General features: G+C 39.0%; 1 protein-coding gene across 2 annotated transcripts in view; it reads right to left on the bottom strand.

The window, feature by feature from the left end:
• Positions 1-3,792: 3,792 nt before the first annotated feature.
• Positions 3,793-15,594, bottom strand: part of scpep1 (serine carboxypeptidase 1) — a 34,749-nt gene continuing 22,947 nt past the window's right edge. For both annotated transcript variants that reach the window (XM_088339507.1, XM_088339588.1), the window contains exons 5-13: positions 14,208-14,282; positions 12,777-12,849; positions 11,754-11,791; positions 11,539-11,667; positions 8,733-8,817; positions 7,909-8,022; positions 7,578-7,715; positions 4,494-4,657; positions 3,793-4,426 (exon numbers count right to left, since the gene is read on the bottom strand). In XM_088339507.1, the coding sequence (XP_088195633.1) occupies positions 4,364-4,426; positions 4,494-4,657; positions 7,578-7,715; positions 7,909-8,022; positions 8,733-8,817; positions 11,539-11,667; positions 11,754-11,791; positions 12,777-12,849; positions 14,208-14,282 (879 nt within the window). In that variant the 3' untranslated portion in view covers positions 3,793-4,363. The remainder of the gene's footprint in view (positions 4,427-4,493; positions 4,658-7,577; positions 7,716-7,908; positions 8,023-8,732; positions 8,818-11,538; positions 11,668-11,753; positions 11,792-12,776; positions 12,850-14,207; positions 14,283-15,594) is intronic.

The following is a 15,594-nucleotide window of genomic DNA, read 5'->3' as shown; positions in this document are numbered from 1 at the left end:
GGGACCGGAGAGTGTGTTCCAACTACAGGGGAATCACACTTCTCAGCCTCCCTGGTAAGGTCTATTCAGGGGTACTGGAGAGGAGGGTCCGCCAGGAAGTCGAATCTCGGATTCAGGAGGAACAGTGTGGTTTTCGTCCTGGCCGTGGAACACTGGACCAGCTCTATACACTCTTCAGGGTCTTTGAGGGTGCATGGGAGTTTGCCTGTCCGGTCTACATGTGTTTTGTGGACTTGGAGAAGGCATTCGACCGTGTTCCTCGGGAGGCCCTGTGGGGGGTGCTTCGGGAGTATGGGGTACCGCACAGTCTTATCCGGGCTGTGCGGTCCCTGTATGCCCGGTGCCAGAGTCTGGTCCGCATTGCCGGCAATAAGTCGGATTCGTTCCCGGTGAGGGTTGGGCTCCGCCAGGGCTGCCCTTTGTCACCAATTCTGTTCATAACTTTTATGGACAGAATTTCTAGGTGCAGCCTTGGCGGGGATGGAGTCCGGTTTGGGGGCCTCAGCATTGCGTCACTGCTTTTTGCAGATGACGTGGTGCTGTTGGCTTCCTCAGCCCGTGATCTTCAGCTCTCGCTGGAGCGATTCGCAACCGAGTGTGAAGCGGCCAGGATGGGGATCAGCACCTCCAAGTCCGAGGCCATGGTTCTCAGTCGGAAAAGGGTGGTATGCTCCCTCCGTGTCGGGGAGGAGGTCTTGCCCCAAGTGGAGGAGTTCAAGTATCTTGGGGTCTTGTTCACGAGTGAGGGTAGGATGGAACGAGAGATCGACAGACGGGTCGGTGCAGCGTCTACCGTCATTCGGACCCTGTACCGGTCTGTCGTGGTGAAGAGGGAGCTGAGCCGAAAGGCAAAGCTCTCGATCTACCAGTCGATCTACGTTCCTACCCTCACCTATGGTCATGAACTTTGGGTCATGACCGAAAGAACTCGATCCCGGATACAAGCGGCCGAAATGAGTTTCCTCCGCAGGGTGGCTGGGTTCTCCCTTAGAGATAGGGTGAGAAGCTCAGTCATCCGGGAGGGACTCGGAGTAGAGCCACTGCTCCTCCGCGTTGAGAGGAGCCAGTTGAGGTGGCTCGGGCATCTAATAAGGATGCCTCCTGGACGCCTCCCTCGGGAGGTGTTCCGGGCATGTCCCACCGGCAGGAGGCCCCGGGGGCGGCCCAGGACACGTTGGAGAGACTATGTCTCTCGGCTGGCTTGGGAACGCCTCGGGGTCCCGTCGGATGAGCTGGAGGAAGTGGCTGGGGATAGGGACGTCTGGGCTTCCCTTTTAACGCTGCTGCCCCCGCGACCCGACCTCGGATAAGCGGAAGACAATGGATGGATGGATGGATGGATGGGGGGGAAAAGATTTTCATGTTTGGCACTGAATGTGTTAACTGGTTTATCTTACCAACTGCTGAATGCAGTTTTATACCTGAACCAATTCATCTTCTCTACAAACCCAACATTACCCTCTAGCGGCCGCAGGGAGCATTTATTTGAAAAAAAAAAAAAGAAATCCTAACCTTTGATAGAAATGACCTAGAGCAGGGGTCTCCAACCCTTTTCAAACTAAAAGCTACTTTTTGCTACTAATTAGCGGAGCGAGCACTGATTTTAATATGAATTTCTAAAAGAAGCAACTTAGCTACAAAAGGCTAACTAGATAGCTTGCTAAATAGTTAAAAGGTAGCTTAATAGTTAGCTAGAGAAGTAAACAGGTAAATAACCAAAATGGAGCTAGATAGCTAGCTAAGAGTCAAAAGACAACTAAATAGTCCGATAGAAAGCTAAAAAAAAAAAAAAGAGCTAGCTAGAAAGGAGGCCAGTTTTCTTTGCTTGATAACTAGCAAAAAATGTACAAGAGCACTGCTAGGAATTAAATGAACTGAACCATTTCAAGGCAGTGGAGTACTTCCGATCGCTGTTCACATTTTTGTTTTGTTTAACTTTTTTGTTGTTTAGTCTAGCATTTTTCATTATATTCAAGACTATCCTGTCCTTTATTAAGTAAAATGGAGTTTTAAAAATGCTATCATTTTTGTGGCTGCTTGGGTTGAATTTGCATCCAACCATTTTCTGCAGTTTATCCTCACTAGGGTCACAGGGCAACTGGAGCCCATCCCAGCTGACTGAGCAGAGGAAAGAACTGTTTGCCAGACACACGGAGACAGACAACGCACTAACTTATTCCCACCTAGGGACAATTTGGGAATTAATCTGACATGCATGTCTTTGGCACGTGAGAGGAAACTAGAGTACTCAGAAGAAACTCACGCATGCATGGGAGAACATTCTGACTCCGCACGGGGAGGCCGGTAGCTAGAACTAAACCTTGGGCCTCTGCACCATGGTGCTGACATACTAACCACTCATCCATTATACCTGCTGCCCTGGAATTTACATAATTCATAGACAAATCTGTTATATCTGTTGCAAGTGGTGGTTTTTCTATCCTTGTTTGAAGGTCAGCACTACCACCTCTTCTTTGCTTCCTCTGACATCCCCTGGCTAGGGCCTTGTACAGGTCGTTTGGTTTTGGTTGAAGCTAGGGTTAGGCTTTGGTGCTAGGAAGCTAGTTTTTGGTGTAGGGTTTAGGCTTTTGTCTGGTGTAATGTTTTAGTGAGAGCTAGGTTTAGGTTTTGGTTGGTTGGAGCTAGGGTTGGGGGGCTTGGGTTTCAGGCCTAAAGAAGGTTTCAGAGATAGGGCTGGATTTGGGGTTTTGGTCGGAGCTAGGGTTGGGTTTTAGCCGGTGTCAGGGTTTAGGTTAGAGTTAGTTTTTTGCTTGAAACTAGGGTAAGGGGGCTTGTGTTTTAGCCCTAAACCAGTCATTTGGATTGCTATCACTGGTAGCTCAACTGGTAAGATCATTGTGTTGTAGTTGAAGTTAGGGATTGCGTTGAAGTTTTGGTTTGAGCTAGGGTCGAGGTTAGGTTTTTTTTTTTCCTAGTTTTTTTATCACTCCATCCACATGCGATGCAACGCTCAGGCATTCTCCACAAAAACTACCAAACGTGGCTGAAAACACTAATAAGCCCTTTGACTAACTAACACGTAAACCAATATGATGACTGGCTTGCTAAGGTGCCAGTATTACTCACATCACAGCTCAGGGACACAAAGACGAGAAAGGCTGTCTTCAAAATGTAATACCTCCGAAAATAATTAAACTATACCAATGAACATTATATAGATTGTATTCAATCAAACATGTACTATTTTCTCACATTTTACATGTCTTAGAATTTCGGAATAGCTTTAAGCCAAGAGTTACTTTGTACGTTTGCACCTTATGTGCATTTAACCCAAATAGTTTACTTTGTTATCAAATTGGCCAAAATGAACAACCGAAAAGTCAAGTCAAGTCATTTTTATTTGTATAGCCCTTAATCACAAAGCGTCTCAAAGAGCTGCACAGGTTATTGCACGGACTATTAAAAGAGTTGTTCAAAAGTCATAAAAATGAATATCTTTTTCAGTTATTGACATTCAAATTGCTTCATTGCAACCTGGAAGAACAGAAAACGATGTTGGTCAATGTAACTACTGCTTCAGTTCACGGATCGCTTAAATGCCAGGGTTGTTGGGGAAACCTTTTTTTTCGGCAAGTATGGTCTAGCGGTGCCCATTTCTCTCCAGGCATTTTTTTGGTAGGGGTTTGCTACAGACCACTTCATTGTATTGGTTTTGTAACACTCAAAATATACAAATATATTTAATTACCAATAAAAACTTTGATTAAAAGTGATAGAAGAGTGATATCTCAATTTTAGCATTTGCATTGAAAAAAAAAAACTTAATAGGGATACTTTAGAAGTGTTTATTGCATGAAATTTATTAACTTGATAAATAAAATTGATTTTTAAAAACAAGTACAGAAAAATGTAGCCATCTTGCTGAATGTTGGCCAGTAGCACAATAAAAAATAATGTCTTTATGGGGGTACATAAAGGAACACAGGCTAAATAATCCAAATAAATGCAATACAGGTGAGTGCAATCGTATTGCCTTGTAACAGTGCATCTGCGACCTCTATTTTAGGTCAAATAACATCGGGATGGCTGTTTCCTACAATGATCTCTGCTTAATAAATGATACTTAAATGAAACTTAAAAAAATTTGCACTAAAAGCAGATAGAAAGGACCCCCTAAAAACAGCAGTTCTGCTGATAAGAAGTCTGGACGTTTCATGACAGTCAGTTAAGTATACTATTTGCATGCAATTAAAGCTTTACCCTTTAAGGTTGGGTAATTGAGAAATAGGTTTTATTTCCAAAACATTATCACATAATATTTGTTTGAATTTTAGAATTACATTTTAAGCGATTTGTTTAGGAATTTAGCGGAACATAAACACATCCGCCATTCCTGTAGACATCAAATTTGTTTGGTGATCATCTTCATCATCCGTAAAGCCATTGGGCCCTGATCAGTTGGGATCTGGGAGAACAAAATGAAAGGAAATTTACATTTCAATCTGAATTCCTGCGAGTATGTCATTTCTTACCATGTGACCGGCTTTGAGGATCCAATAGAAAGAAAAGTTCTTATGAGTCTTGAAGAAAGCTCCAGTCACACCAGGGGAAGCCGGATTATCCAATGCGGTCCACCTCAGCTTGTTAAATTCTGTAATACCCTCCCATTTGAGCTTCTGCACCCACAGCTCTTGACCTGGGTGGTAAAGTTTCGACATGATCCGGCGGTTCAAGTAAGTGACTTCAGACTTTTTTTTCAAATACAATATACCCCCAAGATATGGTGCCCCCCCGCCTTAGGACGCTTTCACATGTGTAAATTCAGATGTTTTTTGGGGCCCTCTTTGAGGTATTTTGCCCACTATATGATACAACATAGACGAAAAATAATTTCACGTGCCCAAAAGTGTGTCTGCTATTGGTCCACTTCATATAAAATGCTGGCTTACTATTGGTTTGTGGCACAGCATCATGAAAAAATAGATATGCTATTGGCTGAGCTACCTGGTAGATGCACTCTTTCTTCTTTCAATTCTGAATCTTGTGTGCCTATAGTTTTTGCGAGGTGGTACTGTATTTATTCGCTTAGGGTCCATGGCTTCAGGGTTCGTACACCTTTTACATGACCAAATTCAAGCATTTTACAAGCACTTTCAAGTCCACATTTTCATTTTTTTCCCAGTACCTTCAAAGGCAGAAATAAAGCTCCGATTAAAAAAAACACGTTTTTTTTCTTTGTCGACTTTAATAACAAAAAGAAAGTGGCTATCTTGCTGCAAGCATGCACTTGTGCCATTTTGAGCTGTTTCTATCTATGATCTACAATCTGTGTGTCAATTGGCTGCTATATACTGACATGAATTCTGACATTCTCCTTCAACAATGCACACGCAGCTTCAATACATCACACTTGTTTACAAACAATATAAGGGCTCTATGGGTGTTAGGTAATAATTGAGTTCAATACGGAAGACCAAAGAAGAAAGTACTGTAAGTTTAAAAAGCAGAAAAATTAGCCAAATTTGACTCATGTTTTTATGATATTGCGCCAAAGCAGTGTGCATTCAATCTCTCAATCTTAGAGACTGATCTTTTGCTTTTTGTTTTACCTATTTTAATTTAATTTTTTTGCATGTTTTTTCAGAGGGTCTGTGTCTAAATTGGGCAAAATAGAATTGAAAATAATAAACTTTTTCCGTTTTATTATTTATCTATAGCACTAAATAGTTAATATTTTAAATGTATATTTTCACACACTTCCAAAAATATATTGTTAATTTATTGCGTGGTCTATTAAGTCAGACTGCCAATGACAATGGCAACAATTTCAAGCATTTTCAAGCACTTTACCCGAAATGTAATCATTTTCCTAAACCTTGAAAACCTATTAAAATTCAAGCGTTTCAAGGATGATATGTGTTATATGTCGAAGTGTCCTTGGGCAAGACATGCCTAATGCCCCCGATAGCAGGTAGTTGCCTTGCATGGCTGACACTGGTATCGTTTAGTTAGTGTGTAAGAGGGAAAAGTGTGAAGCATTGTAAAGCGCTTTGGGAGGTCTTCATTGACTTGAAAAGCGCTATATAAATGCAGAACATTTACATTTAAAGCACCCTTGAAGGCTTGCAGTGATGCTTAAGGGAATAGCAAAAACGTGATAGCCGTGGAAACGAAGGTTGCGATTATCCATACAAACAAAAAAAAGCACACCAGTTTGCATTGGCATAACCAATCAAGGATCAGGACGTTTACTGACAATAAAGAGGTGGTCAGAGCAAGGACATTCTCTAAGGTCATGAGAATTCTTGCAAGTGGAGAGTTTAAAAACAGTTTTGATTTGAATCTGCCGTCGCCATCTCCTCTCCCCCTCTGCACCCACATGCTACTCCAATTGAACAGCTCAAGTCACGTCACACCAAAGGATCATAGAATTCATATTTCCTTTACAAGTATATTTACTTCTCAAGTTATTTAATCTTATGCGGGTTTATTACGCATGAGTATCACCTAATAATATACTGTATACCATTATATATATATATATATATATATATATATATATATATATTTCTTTTTTATGAGGAGTAGCAGGGGGTTGGAACGTATTAGCTAATTGCCACAGGCTTCTAGCCCCCGCAATAAGGCAATATCACTTTTCAACCCTCACCACAGAAGAGATTACTGCCTTATACAGAGGGTCTACTATACATTTTTCAGAAAGCAGATGCTGGAAATGGGTAAAAATGAGAATAATGGAGCTAATCAAGTGACTGAAGGTATACACAGGGGTCAGCAAACTTTGAGTTGCATTGGTTTTTGCACAGGGCCAGGCAGAAAAAAAAGTAGCTGATTAATGTATTTAGTTTTTTGTATACGCATTGAAATTAGTCTTAAATCCGATAATTCTGCAATACATAAGCAAAATAGATGACATAAGCCAATTCATTTTTGTCTTCTTTGCATTTACTTGCACGAGTTGTGTTTCATTTTTAATTGTTTATAAAGAGGCCATTGCACCCAATTGGTTTTGAAACACACAAAATATAAAAAAATATTTATACAAATTAACAAATAAAAACTTTGATCAGGAGTTATATCTAAGTTATATCTACCTCTTTAAAGCACGTGATTTGATCAATTGTATTCAATCGCTCAATGCAATAGTGCTACTTCGGGAAGTGTTTTATTGCAGCTTTGGTGACATCCAGTGGATGTATTAAAACTGCAGCTCTTTTTTTTCTTCTCTGTGCAAAGCTTAATACGGCCCCGGGCCGTAGTTTGGTGACTCCTAGTACACAGGACGACAGATTTCAAGGCGATCGCACCAAATAGCTGTCCCCCACATCAAAAACAAAAAGTGGTCTGTATGGAATACTATGTGTACAGTTTACTGGCTAAAACAAAAGTTAGAGACAAAGTATTTTGTGTTGAACATGTTTTTTTCGTAGTTTGTATTTTACTACTGTATGTTTTATAAAGTTCCCAATGGGATGTGTCCATGGCATTACAGAAGAAGCAAATCATTTGATGGGAGTTATATGTCTTGGGAGTGAAAGGAAATGTGATCTGTAGCAAAACAATTTTAATTGAAGTGAAATTGATGCTGTCAACGTTACCCAAAGTGTCCACTATAAGGTCAAACTGTCCGTTGTAAACAGTGACATTCACTTCAGCACTCAGCAACTGGTCCACCATGTCCACCACAGGTCTCATAAAGTCCCCAGCCATGTAGCTGAATACCTCCTCTGCCTGGCCTGGAAAAGAAAAAAACTTGTTTTGTTTTTCATTTGCTTGGGTCTTGGTATCGTTCAGTTACCCCTTTTTGCAAAAAAAAAATAACCATTGACCTTTTTTAATTGGATTTAAAGTTTTCGTGCATGTCAAGAAATTTGGTTGCTTTTGAAATAATAAACATGGACATTTAATGTATTTATTGGAAAGAAATACCTCCCCAGGTGACATTCTCTGGGATAATGTGCAGTTTCTCTCTCATAGGTCCATTCATCAGTTCACTAAGTGATTGGCTATGAAGTCTTTGGAGATGCCTTGAAGACTGCATTGCTGGAACGCGAATAGTACTCGTCAAATTAGTGCATAAAGAAAGTTGTGTTTATGAAAGGAATAACTTCACAGTCTCAATTGGTTTATTAGAAACCATAAGCACAATTGGGTTAAGCGTATGTTTATACTGTGTCGTGAAAAAGTATTAGCCCCCTTCCTGAATTCTGTGTTTTCTGCATATTTATCAATCACAAAAGTACCAAACCGTGAAACCAATTTCAATATCACACAGAAACAAACCAAAGAAATACAAAATGCAAATACATTTGAAATGTTGGTTCCATTTATTAAGGAACAAAAATCGAATCCGTATCGGCCCCCATGTAGAAAAAAAAAATTGACACCTGAACCTATTAATGAGTTGGGCCACCTTCTGCAGCGATAACAGAAATCAAATGTTTACGATCATTTGTAATGAGTCTTTTGGCCCAATCTTCAGCTCTGTATGGCCTCGCAAACCAGACTGTTGGTGAATATTATTATTTTTAATGGATAGTAACATGTAAACATTGCCTCTGTATCAATTCAATGGGGTAAAGAGGGAGCTGAGCACTCTTCCATTAATTGTTGTTGTTATCTTCTTCTACTTGCCCATCATTTTGTAAGATATAAACTTGTGGTGTATTTTTCTTTCATTGCATTGTATTTATATTGTCAAAAGACTTTTTGTGTTTTTCTGTAAATAAGTCTGGAGGTGCAAAAATACTTACAAATAAAATTTGTTATTACTGAAGAGACTGATTTATCCGCAGAAGTCGGTGAGAGGATGTTATAGAAGTCCACTCCATTGGTGTTCTAATGAGAGGGGGGAAAAAAGAGGAAGTGACAAAACCAAATGATCTATATAAGGGCACAAATAATTTGTTAAAAAATGAGGATTTTTTGTTGAGTGATAAATTATCTGGTAGTAAGTTGTTAATTGGTTGATTGTATTTTAGTCAACATATTGTTGAAGTTTTATCGACTAATATTTTGCGCATAAACCAGCAACAATGGCATATATATCTGAGACGGCCCATTTTACAACTATCTTAGGGTTGTGAAAATATGGTTAAGTTCATCGGGTACCTGGTATCCTCAACAGGGTCGCTGGGGTGCTGGAGCCCATCCCAGCCATCTTCGGGCAGTGGGCAGACACCCTGAACTGGTTGCCAGGCAGTCGCAGGGCACACAAGGACAGACAACTCGCCTGCTCATTCAAACCTAGGGACAATTTGGACCGGCCAATTAACCTGACATGCATGTTTTTGGAATGTGGGAGGGAACCGGAGTGCCCGGAGGAAACCCACGCAAGCAAGGGGAGCACAGGAAGGTTTGTAGCTGGATTTGAACCCATGACCTCAGAACTGTGCCGCACACGCACTAACCACCGCGCCGCCAATATATATATATATATATACTGGACTGTCTCAGAAAATTAGAATATTGTGATAAAGTTCTTTATTTTCTGTAATGCAATTAAAAAAACAAAAATGTCATACATTCTGGATTCATTACACATCAACTGACAGCTGAAAAAAACTCAAAAATCCTATCTCAAAATATTAGAATACTTCCTCAGACCAAGTAAAAAAAATAATTTTATAACAGCAAAACTAAATCAAACATTTGAAAATGTCCATTGATGCACTCAGTACTTGGTTGGGAATCCTTTTGCACGGATTACTGCATCAATCCGGCGTGGCATGGAGGCAATCAGCCTGTGGCATTGCTGAGGTGTTATTGATGCCCAGGATGCTTCGATAGCGGCCTTCAGCTCATTTGCATTTGTAGGTCTGGTGTCTTTCATCTTCTTCTTAACTATACCCCACAAATTCTCGATGGGGTTCAGGTCAGGGGAATTAGCAGGCCAATCAAGGACAGTGATGCCATGGTCAGTGCACCAGTTACTGGTGGTTTTGGCACTGTGGGCAGGTGCCAGATCATGCTGGAAAATGAAATCCTCATCTCCATAGAGCTTTTCAGCAGATGGAAGCATGTAGTGCTCTAAAATCTCTTGGTACACAGTTGCATTTACTCTGGACTTGATGAAACACAGTGGACCAACACCAGCAGCTGACATGGCTCCCCAAACCATTGCTGACTGTGGGAACTTCACACTGGATTTCAAGCAACTTGGATTTTGCTCCTCTCCAGCCTTTCTCCAGACTCTGGCGCCTTGACTTCCAAATGAAATGCAAAACTTGCTTTCGTCTGAAAAGAGGACTTTGGACCACTCTGCAACTGTCCAGTGCTTCTTCTCCATAGCCCAAGTCAGACGCTTCTTCCGTTGTCTTGAGTTCAGAAGTGGCTTGACCATGGGAATACGGCTATTGTAGCCCATTTCCCGGACACGTCTGTGAACTGTGGCTTTTGATACCTGGACTCCAGCTTCAGCCCACTGTCTTTGAAGCTCCCTCAAATTCTGGAAGCGGCTCTTCTTCACAATTTTGTTAAGGCTGCGGTCATCTCTCTTGGTTGTGCAGCGTTTCCGGCCACATTTTTCCCTTCCAACAGACTTTTTGTGGATACGCTTTGAAACTGCACTCTGTGAACAGCCTGCTCTTTGAGAAATTTCTTTTTGTGTCTTACCCTCCTGATGGAGGGTATCAATGATGGTCCTCTGGACAGCAGTCAGATCAGCAGTGATTTAGTTTACTGAACCAAGCTGAGTGTTTTTAAGGCTCAGGAAACCCTCGCAAGGTGTTTCAAGTTAATTAGATGATTCAGGTGATTAGTTGAATAGCCTACTTGTATACTTTTTCATGATATTCTAATATTTTGAGATAGGATTTTTGAGTTTTCTTAAGCTGTAAGCCAAATTCAGCAATATTAAAATAATACAAGGCTTGAAATAGTTCAGTTGATGTGTAATGAATCCAGAATGTATGACATTTTTGTTTTTTTAATTGCATTACAGAAAATAAAGAACTTTATCACAATATTCTAATTTTCTGAGACAGTCCAGTATATAATATATATATATATATATATATATATATATATATATATATATATATATATATATATATATATATATATATATCTGGCTTTTAATTTTTGGGGGGGCTCTTAAAAATATATTTTTGGGGCCCCAATATGGCTCTTTCAACATTTTTGATAGTTAAAAAAGTACTGGGACTTTAAATGTTCTACTTGTGCTTGATTTATTTATTTTATTTATACTATTACAATATTACTTTATTGTTGATTAAAGTACTTGAATGTACCTTGATTATTTTAATGTATTATAAAATTAAATGTAATTTATTGTTGATTAGATGAACTTTAATAATTTGATGACCTGATTGAAGAAAAAAAAAAAACTTAAAAATTAAGACATTGCTACAGTTACTCAATACTTGGGTACTTTTTTACTTTTACTCAAGTAATTATTTGGATCACTACTTTTAATTTCTAATTGAGTCATATTACTCTGAAGTAACTTGGGTAAAAGTTTTCGTTACTCAACCCACCTCTGCCTGAAACTCCATGTAAACTCAACTTATTACAGCAAAGGTTTTTAGTCTTACTAACCTGCTCAACCACTGTTTCAAGAACAGACCACAGATCTGTGGCTTTCTGGAACTGCTGCTCTTCCACTGCTTGTTTCACTGCCTCTGCTGCACTGTTGACCTCATTCAAACCATGATTATCGAGCAGTGACTAAAAAAAAGCATCACGGTCAACAGAAGTTCAATAATAGCTTTTGAAGTAAAATATTTTGCGACACGTTTAGTGTAATAACTTACTAAAGCATACAGGTATGGACCCCATGTCATAACAGAGTCTGTAGATGAAACAAATATATCTTACACGCCAAAATACGAGTTAAAAACTAATTCAATCAATACATCATAGATAAACCAGTACTATAAAGGGATTTGATAACTATCATGGTTTGTACACCTTTTTCACTTAAGCATTTTCTAAGGACTTTCAAAGCCATTTTTTTATTTTTTCCCAAAGTACCATTAATAGAAGAAATCCTGCGCCGATCAAAAGAACGAGAGCCTAAACTTTAGTTTTAAACCCCAAATCTAGCCTTATTTTAGAACACTAAAATCAGCCCTATCTCTGAAACCTTCTTTAGGCCTGAAACCCTAACTTGCAGCTCAACTCATAGCTCCTAACCCCAAGCTCTACATTTAATTCTAGCTTTAACCCTAGCTGTAACCCTGTTTTAAATTGTAACACTAGCTCTAAACCTATTTTGGAACCCTACATTCAGTTCAAAACCCCAACATGAATGTCAAACCTTAGTTCCTAGCCCAAACCCCGTTTCAAATTGTAAACCTAGCTCCAAACCTATTGTGAAAACCTACATTCAGTTTAGAATCTAACGTAGAGCTCAAACCCTAGTTCCTAACCATAAACCTACACCTAACTCTAGCTGTAAACTCTAACCCCAACCCCATTTCAGAACCCTAAATGCAGTTTAATACCTCAATAAGAAGCCTAAACCTTAATTTCCAACCCTAGCCCCAATCCTTTTTGGAACCACAAAATAAGTTTCAAACCCTTATTTAAAGCCCAAACCCGAACTCCTAATCCTAGCACAAAACTTAACCTAAGGAACATGGCGAGAATTTCAAGCATTTGCAAGCACTTCACCTAAATTCAAGTATGTTTCAAATCTAGAAAACAAAACATTAAAATACAAGCATTTTCATGGTTTTTAGGCACCAGTACGAACCCCAAACTATATACATTGACTAATTTTTCCTGTTACGTAGCAGCTCAGATAACAAAATAAAAAATGTTACTATACCAACCCACAGGGGATATCCATGAGTCACCAAGTGCCACACCAGCAAAGTTGCATTTGAGTTGCCCTTTTTCTATTGCCTGTAGTTTTACAAAAAGACAAACAAATAAATGCCCAACAAGACGAAGATAATTAGAGAAAGTATATTGATTTGTCAATTCATTCATCATTAGCGATTCTTGAAATAATACAAACTCTGAAATACATTTGTCATTTAAAAAAACAATGTGCAGGTCAACTTCAGTGATTTCATTGTATTCCGTGAGCCAATAAGTTTATAATTAATTTTGAAAATTAAAAAACAAAGTTTCCAACAGTTTATAAAGGCTTACCTGTTCCCAGGACATATTTAATAACAATCTGAAAAACTAAACATTCTATTTTGAATATTTTTCTAAAGTTATGTCAAAGCGTTCCTAAAAGCGGCCATTTGGGGACAACCAGTTTACAACACTAATAAACCTTTGTAAAGGTGTATTTTACTTTGGCCAATATTTAGACATTGTGAAAAGGTTGTGAATGTTCTCTTTACAGAAGTCAATAAGTGATTGTGCACACTCAAGCATGATAATCGCGCTAAAAAATGGATCCCAAGTTGCATTAGCCACGTTTATTTTCGGCTCTGATTTGAATAGACGTTGTAAAAATGCATACGTTTATGTTCGGAATTTCATTGGCTATCCAATGTGTCAAACATAATTTGAATGGGTCACTACTGGCTAAAGATTTTCGGAGCTAAAGGAGACTATGTCAGTTTTATCAATACAGGCCTTCTCAGGCTATTGCGGGCTGTGTCATTCAAAAGGTCAAAGGCTAACGGCTATATTTTCCGAATCTGTTTACTTTTAAACAGAGAATTATGGGACAAAGCAAACAGATCACAACAAGGATCGTCAAACAGTGCATAAATGCTTTTAGCCGATTTCTTTTAAATTCTGTCGGCTTTATAGCGTGTTTTGGAGTTCATAATTAACAAATGGATTCACTTGACTGTTGTGAATGTAACGAGGTCATGTATGTGGAGAATAGTTTTGTCATTGAAATACTAAAGATCTTTTTTGACGAGCATCACTGGGTTTATAGTTTTTGGGTATGTTGTTTGAGACCGGTTGTGATGTTTCAGTGATAAGAATATTTTGAAATCATGCCTTGAATCATATGGGTTTTAGCTTCCCAATGATATAGGTCAGGACGTGTCTCAGTGACTGGTGACATTGTGAAGACACGCATTTGCTTCTCAACAGTCTTAAGGCCCGTCGTCGGAACATTAAGGGTGAAAGGGTTTAAACAGTGACCATTTTTAAATGTCATATAGATTGTAGGCTAGACAACCACCCCACTGCAACCCCAATATAGATAAATTCAAAAAAATACAAACCATACAATTCAAGGTAATTTACAATAAAATGTAATAAAGTTAGTGTCATCATGAACTCACCTTTGTTACTTCAATAGCTATAGCGGAAGCCATTTTTCCTCCATATGATTCGGAAAATATATAAAAGGGTATAACCTGGGGAAAGTACAAAAACACAGTTTTTTTTACTTGAATTAGATTCTCATCAATATTGTAAGGACACTCTTTAATAACAGGCTCAAATGTACTAAGGTTTCTTCAAACAGGAACCAATAACCAGTGATCCCTCACTACTTCACTCCTCAGCTTTCGCACCTTCAATGCCTCATATTTTTTCCCAAAATCGCACAAAAATTTTCCCTGGTGCTAGCAAAAGAGAATGAGATTACTGTAGAATATTATGTATCCGATTCGTTGGTCGGCATCCCCACTCTTTTGTTCTCATATAGTAGGGGTCGGGAACCTTTTTGACCCATAGACCTATAATAGCCAATATATTGGTTGTTTTTTCTTTTTGGGAGAGGGAGCCATACCATATATTTTCAGACAAAATTTAACAAAACTGCTAAACCTGCTCTCCAGACAAAGCTTACGTTTGATGATTTGATTTGACATATGGCTGGCGAGCCAAAGGTTCCGGACCAATGTTCCCTCTAAGCTGCGTGTGTGCGCAATTGCGCACTACCCAGAGCCTTTCCACGCACAAGAAAATCTAGCCAGCTCGCAAAAATGAGGGCTCGAAATTGCTAATTAAAAAGCAAATTGAGTCAAAGTTACAGTGCATGAAGCTAAAAATACACGGGTTACCCTGACGTTGTGTTCTAAATGCGGTATTTTGAAGTCAAGGTCGAAGTAGAACGAAGCTGAGTAAAGTCGGTAGAGTTTTTCGAGAACCGGCTTCTTTGGTTCAATAAAAAGAACCTGCTCTTACGGGTCCCAAATGGCTCTCCGGGTTTTTTTTGCTTCTTTAATCCCTACACGACCAAATATTATGTAAAATTGTGCACAAAATGACTTAAAGGAGGGGGGGGGGTCGAACAAAAAAGAAAAAAACACCAAAATGAAAAAGTAGTGAAAAGCTGAGAAAAAAAAGAAAAAACAAAAGGAGAGGAAAAAGAGAAGAAAAAAAACAGGAGAATTTCAGACAAAAAGCCAGAAGAAAAGAAAGAAGCAGATAAAGGGAAAAAAAGGTAATAGAGAACAAAAAAAGCAAGAAAAAAGTAACAGCTAGGAAAAAATAAACACAAGAGATTTTTTTTAAAAGGGAATTTAAGAAAAAAGGAGAAAAATACAGGGAAAGAGAGGAAAAAGTTTGTGTTGCATTCAAATAATTTCCAATTATATCAAGTTAATCTTGTTGCCAACATTGTACTTCCACTAAAAAATGTAATTAAATACAGTTCTGTATCGTGCAACCGACTAAATAAACTCCCAAAAATGTTAGTATTATGCGACAAAAGATACCAGG

The sequence above is a fragment of the Urocampus carinirostris genome, chromosome 1 (assembly GCF_059441175.1).
Source record: "Urocampus carinirostris isolate Australia breed hairy pipefish chromosome 1, RoL_Ucar_1.0, whole genome shotgun sequence".
In the NCBI taxonomy this organism is placed as follows: domain Eukaryota; kingdom Metazoa; phylum Chordata; class Actinopteri; order Syngnathiformes; family Syngnathidae; genus Urocampus; species Urocampus carinirostris.
The sequence above is the reverse complement of the archived record's forward strand: the minus strand, read 5'-3'. Positions and strand labels throughout refer to the sequence as shown.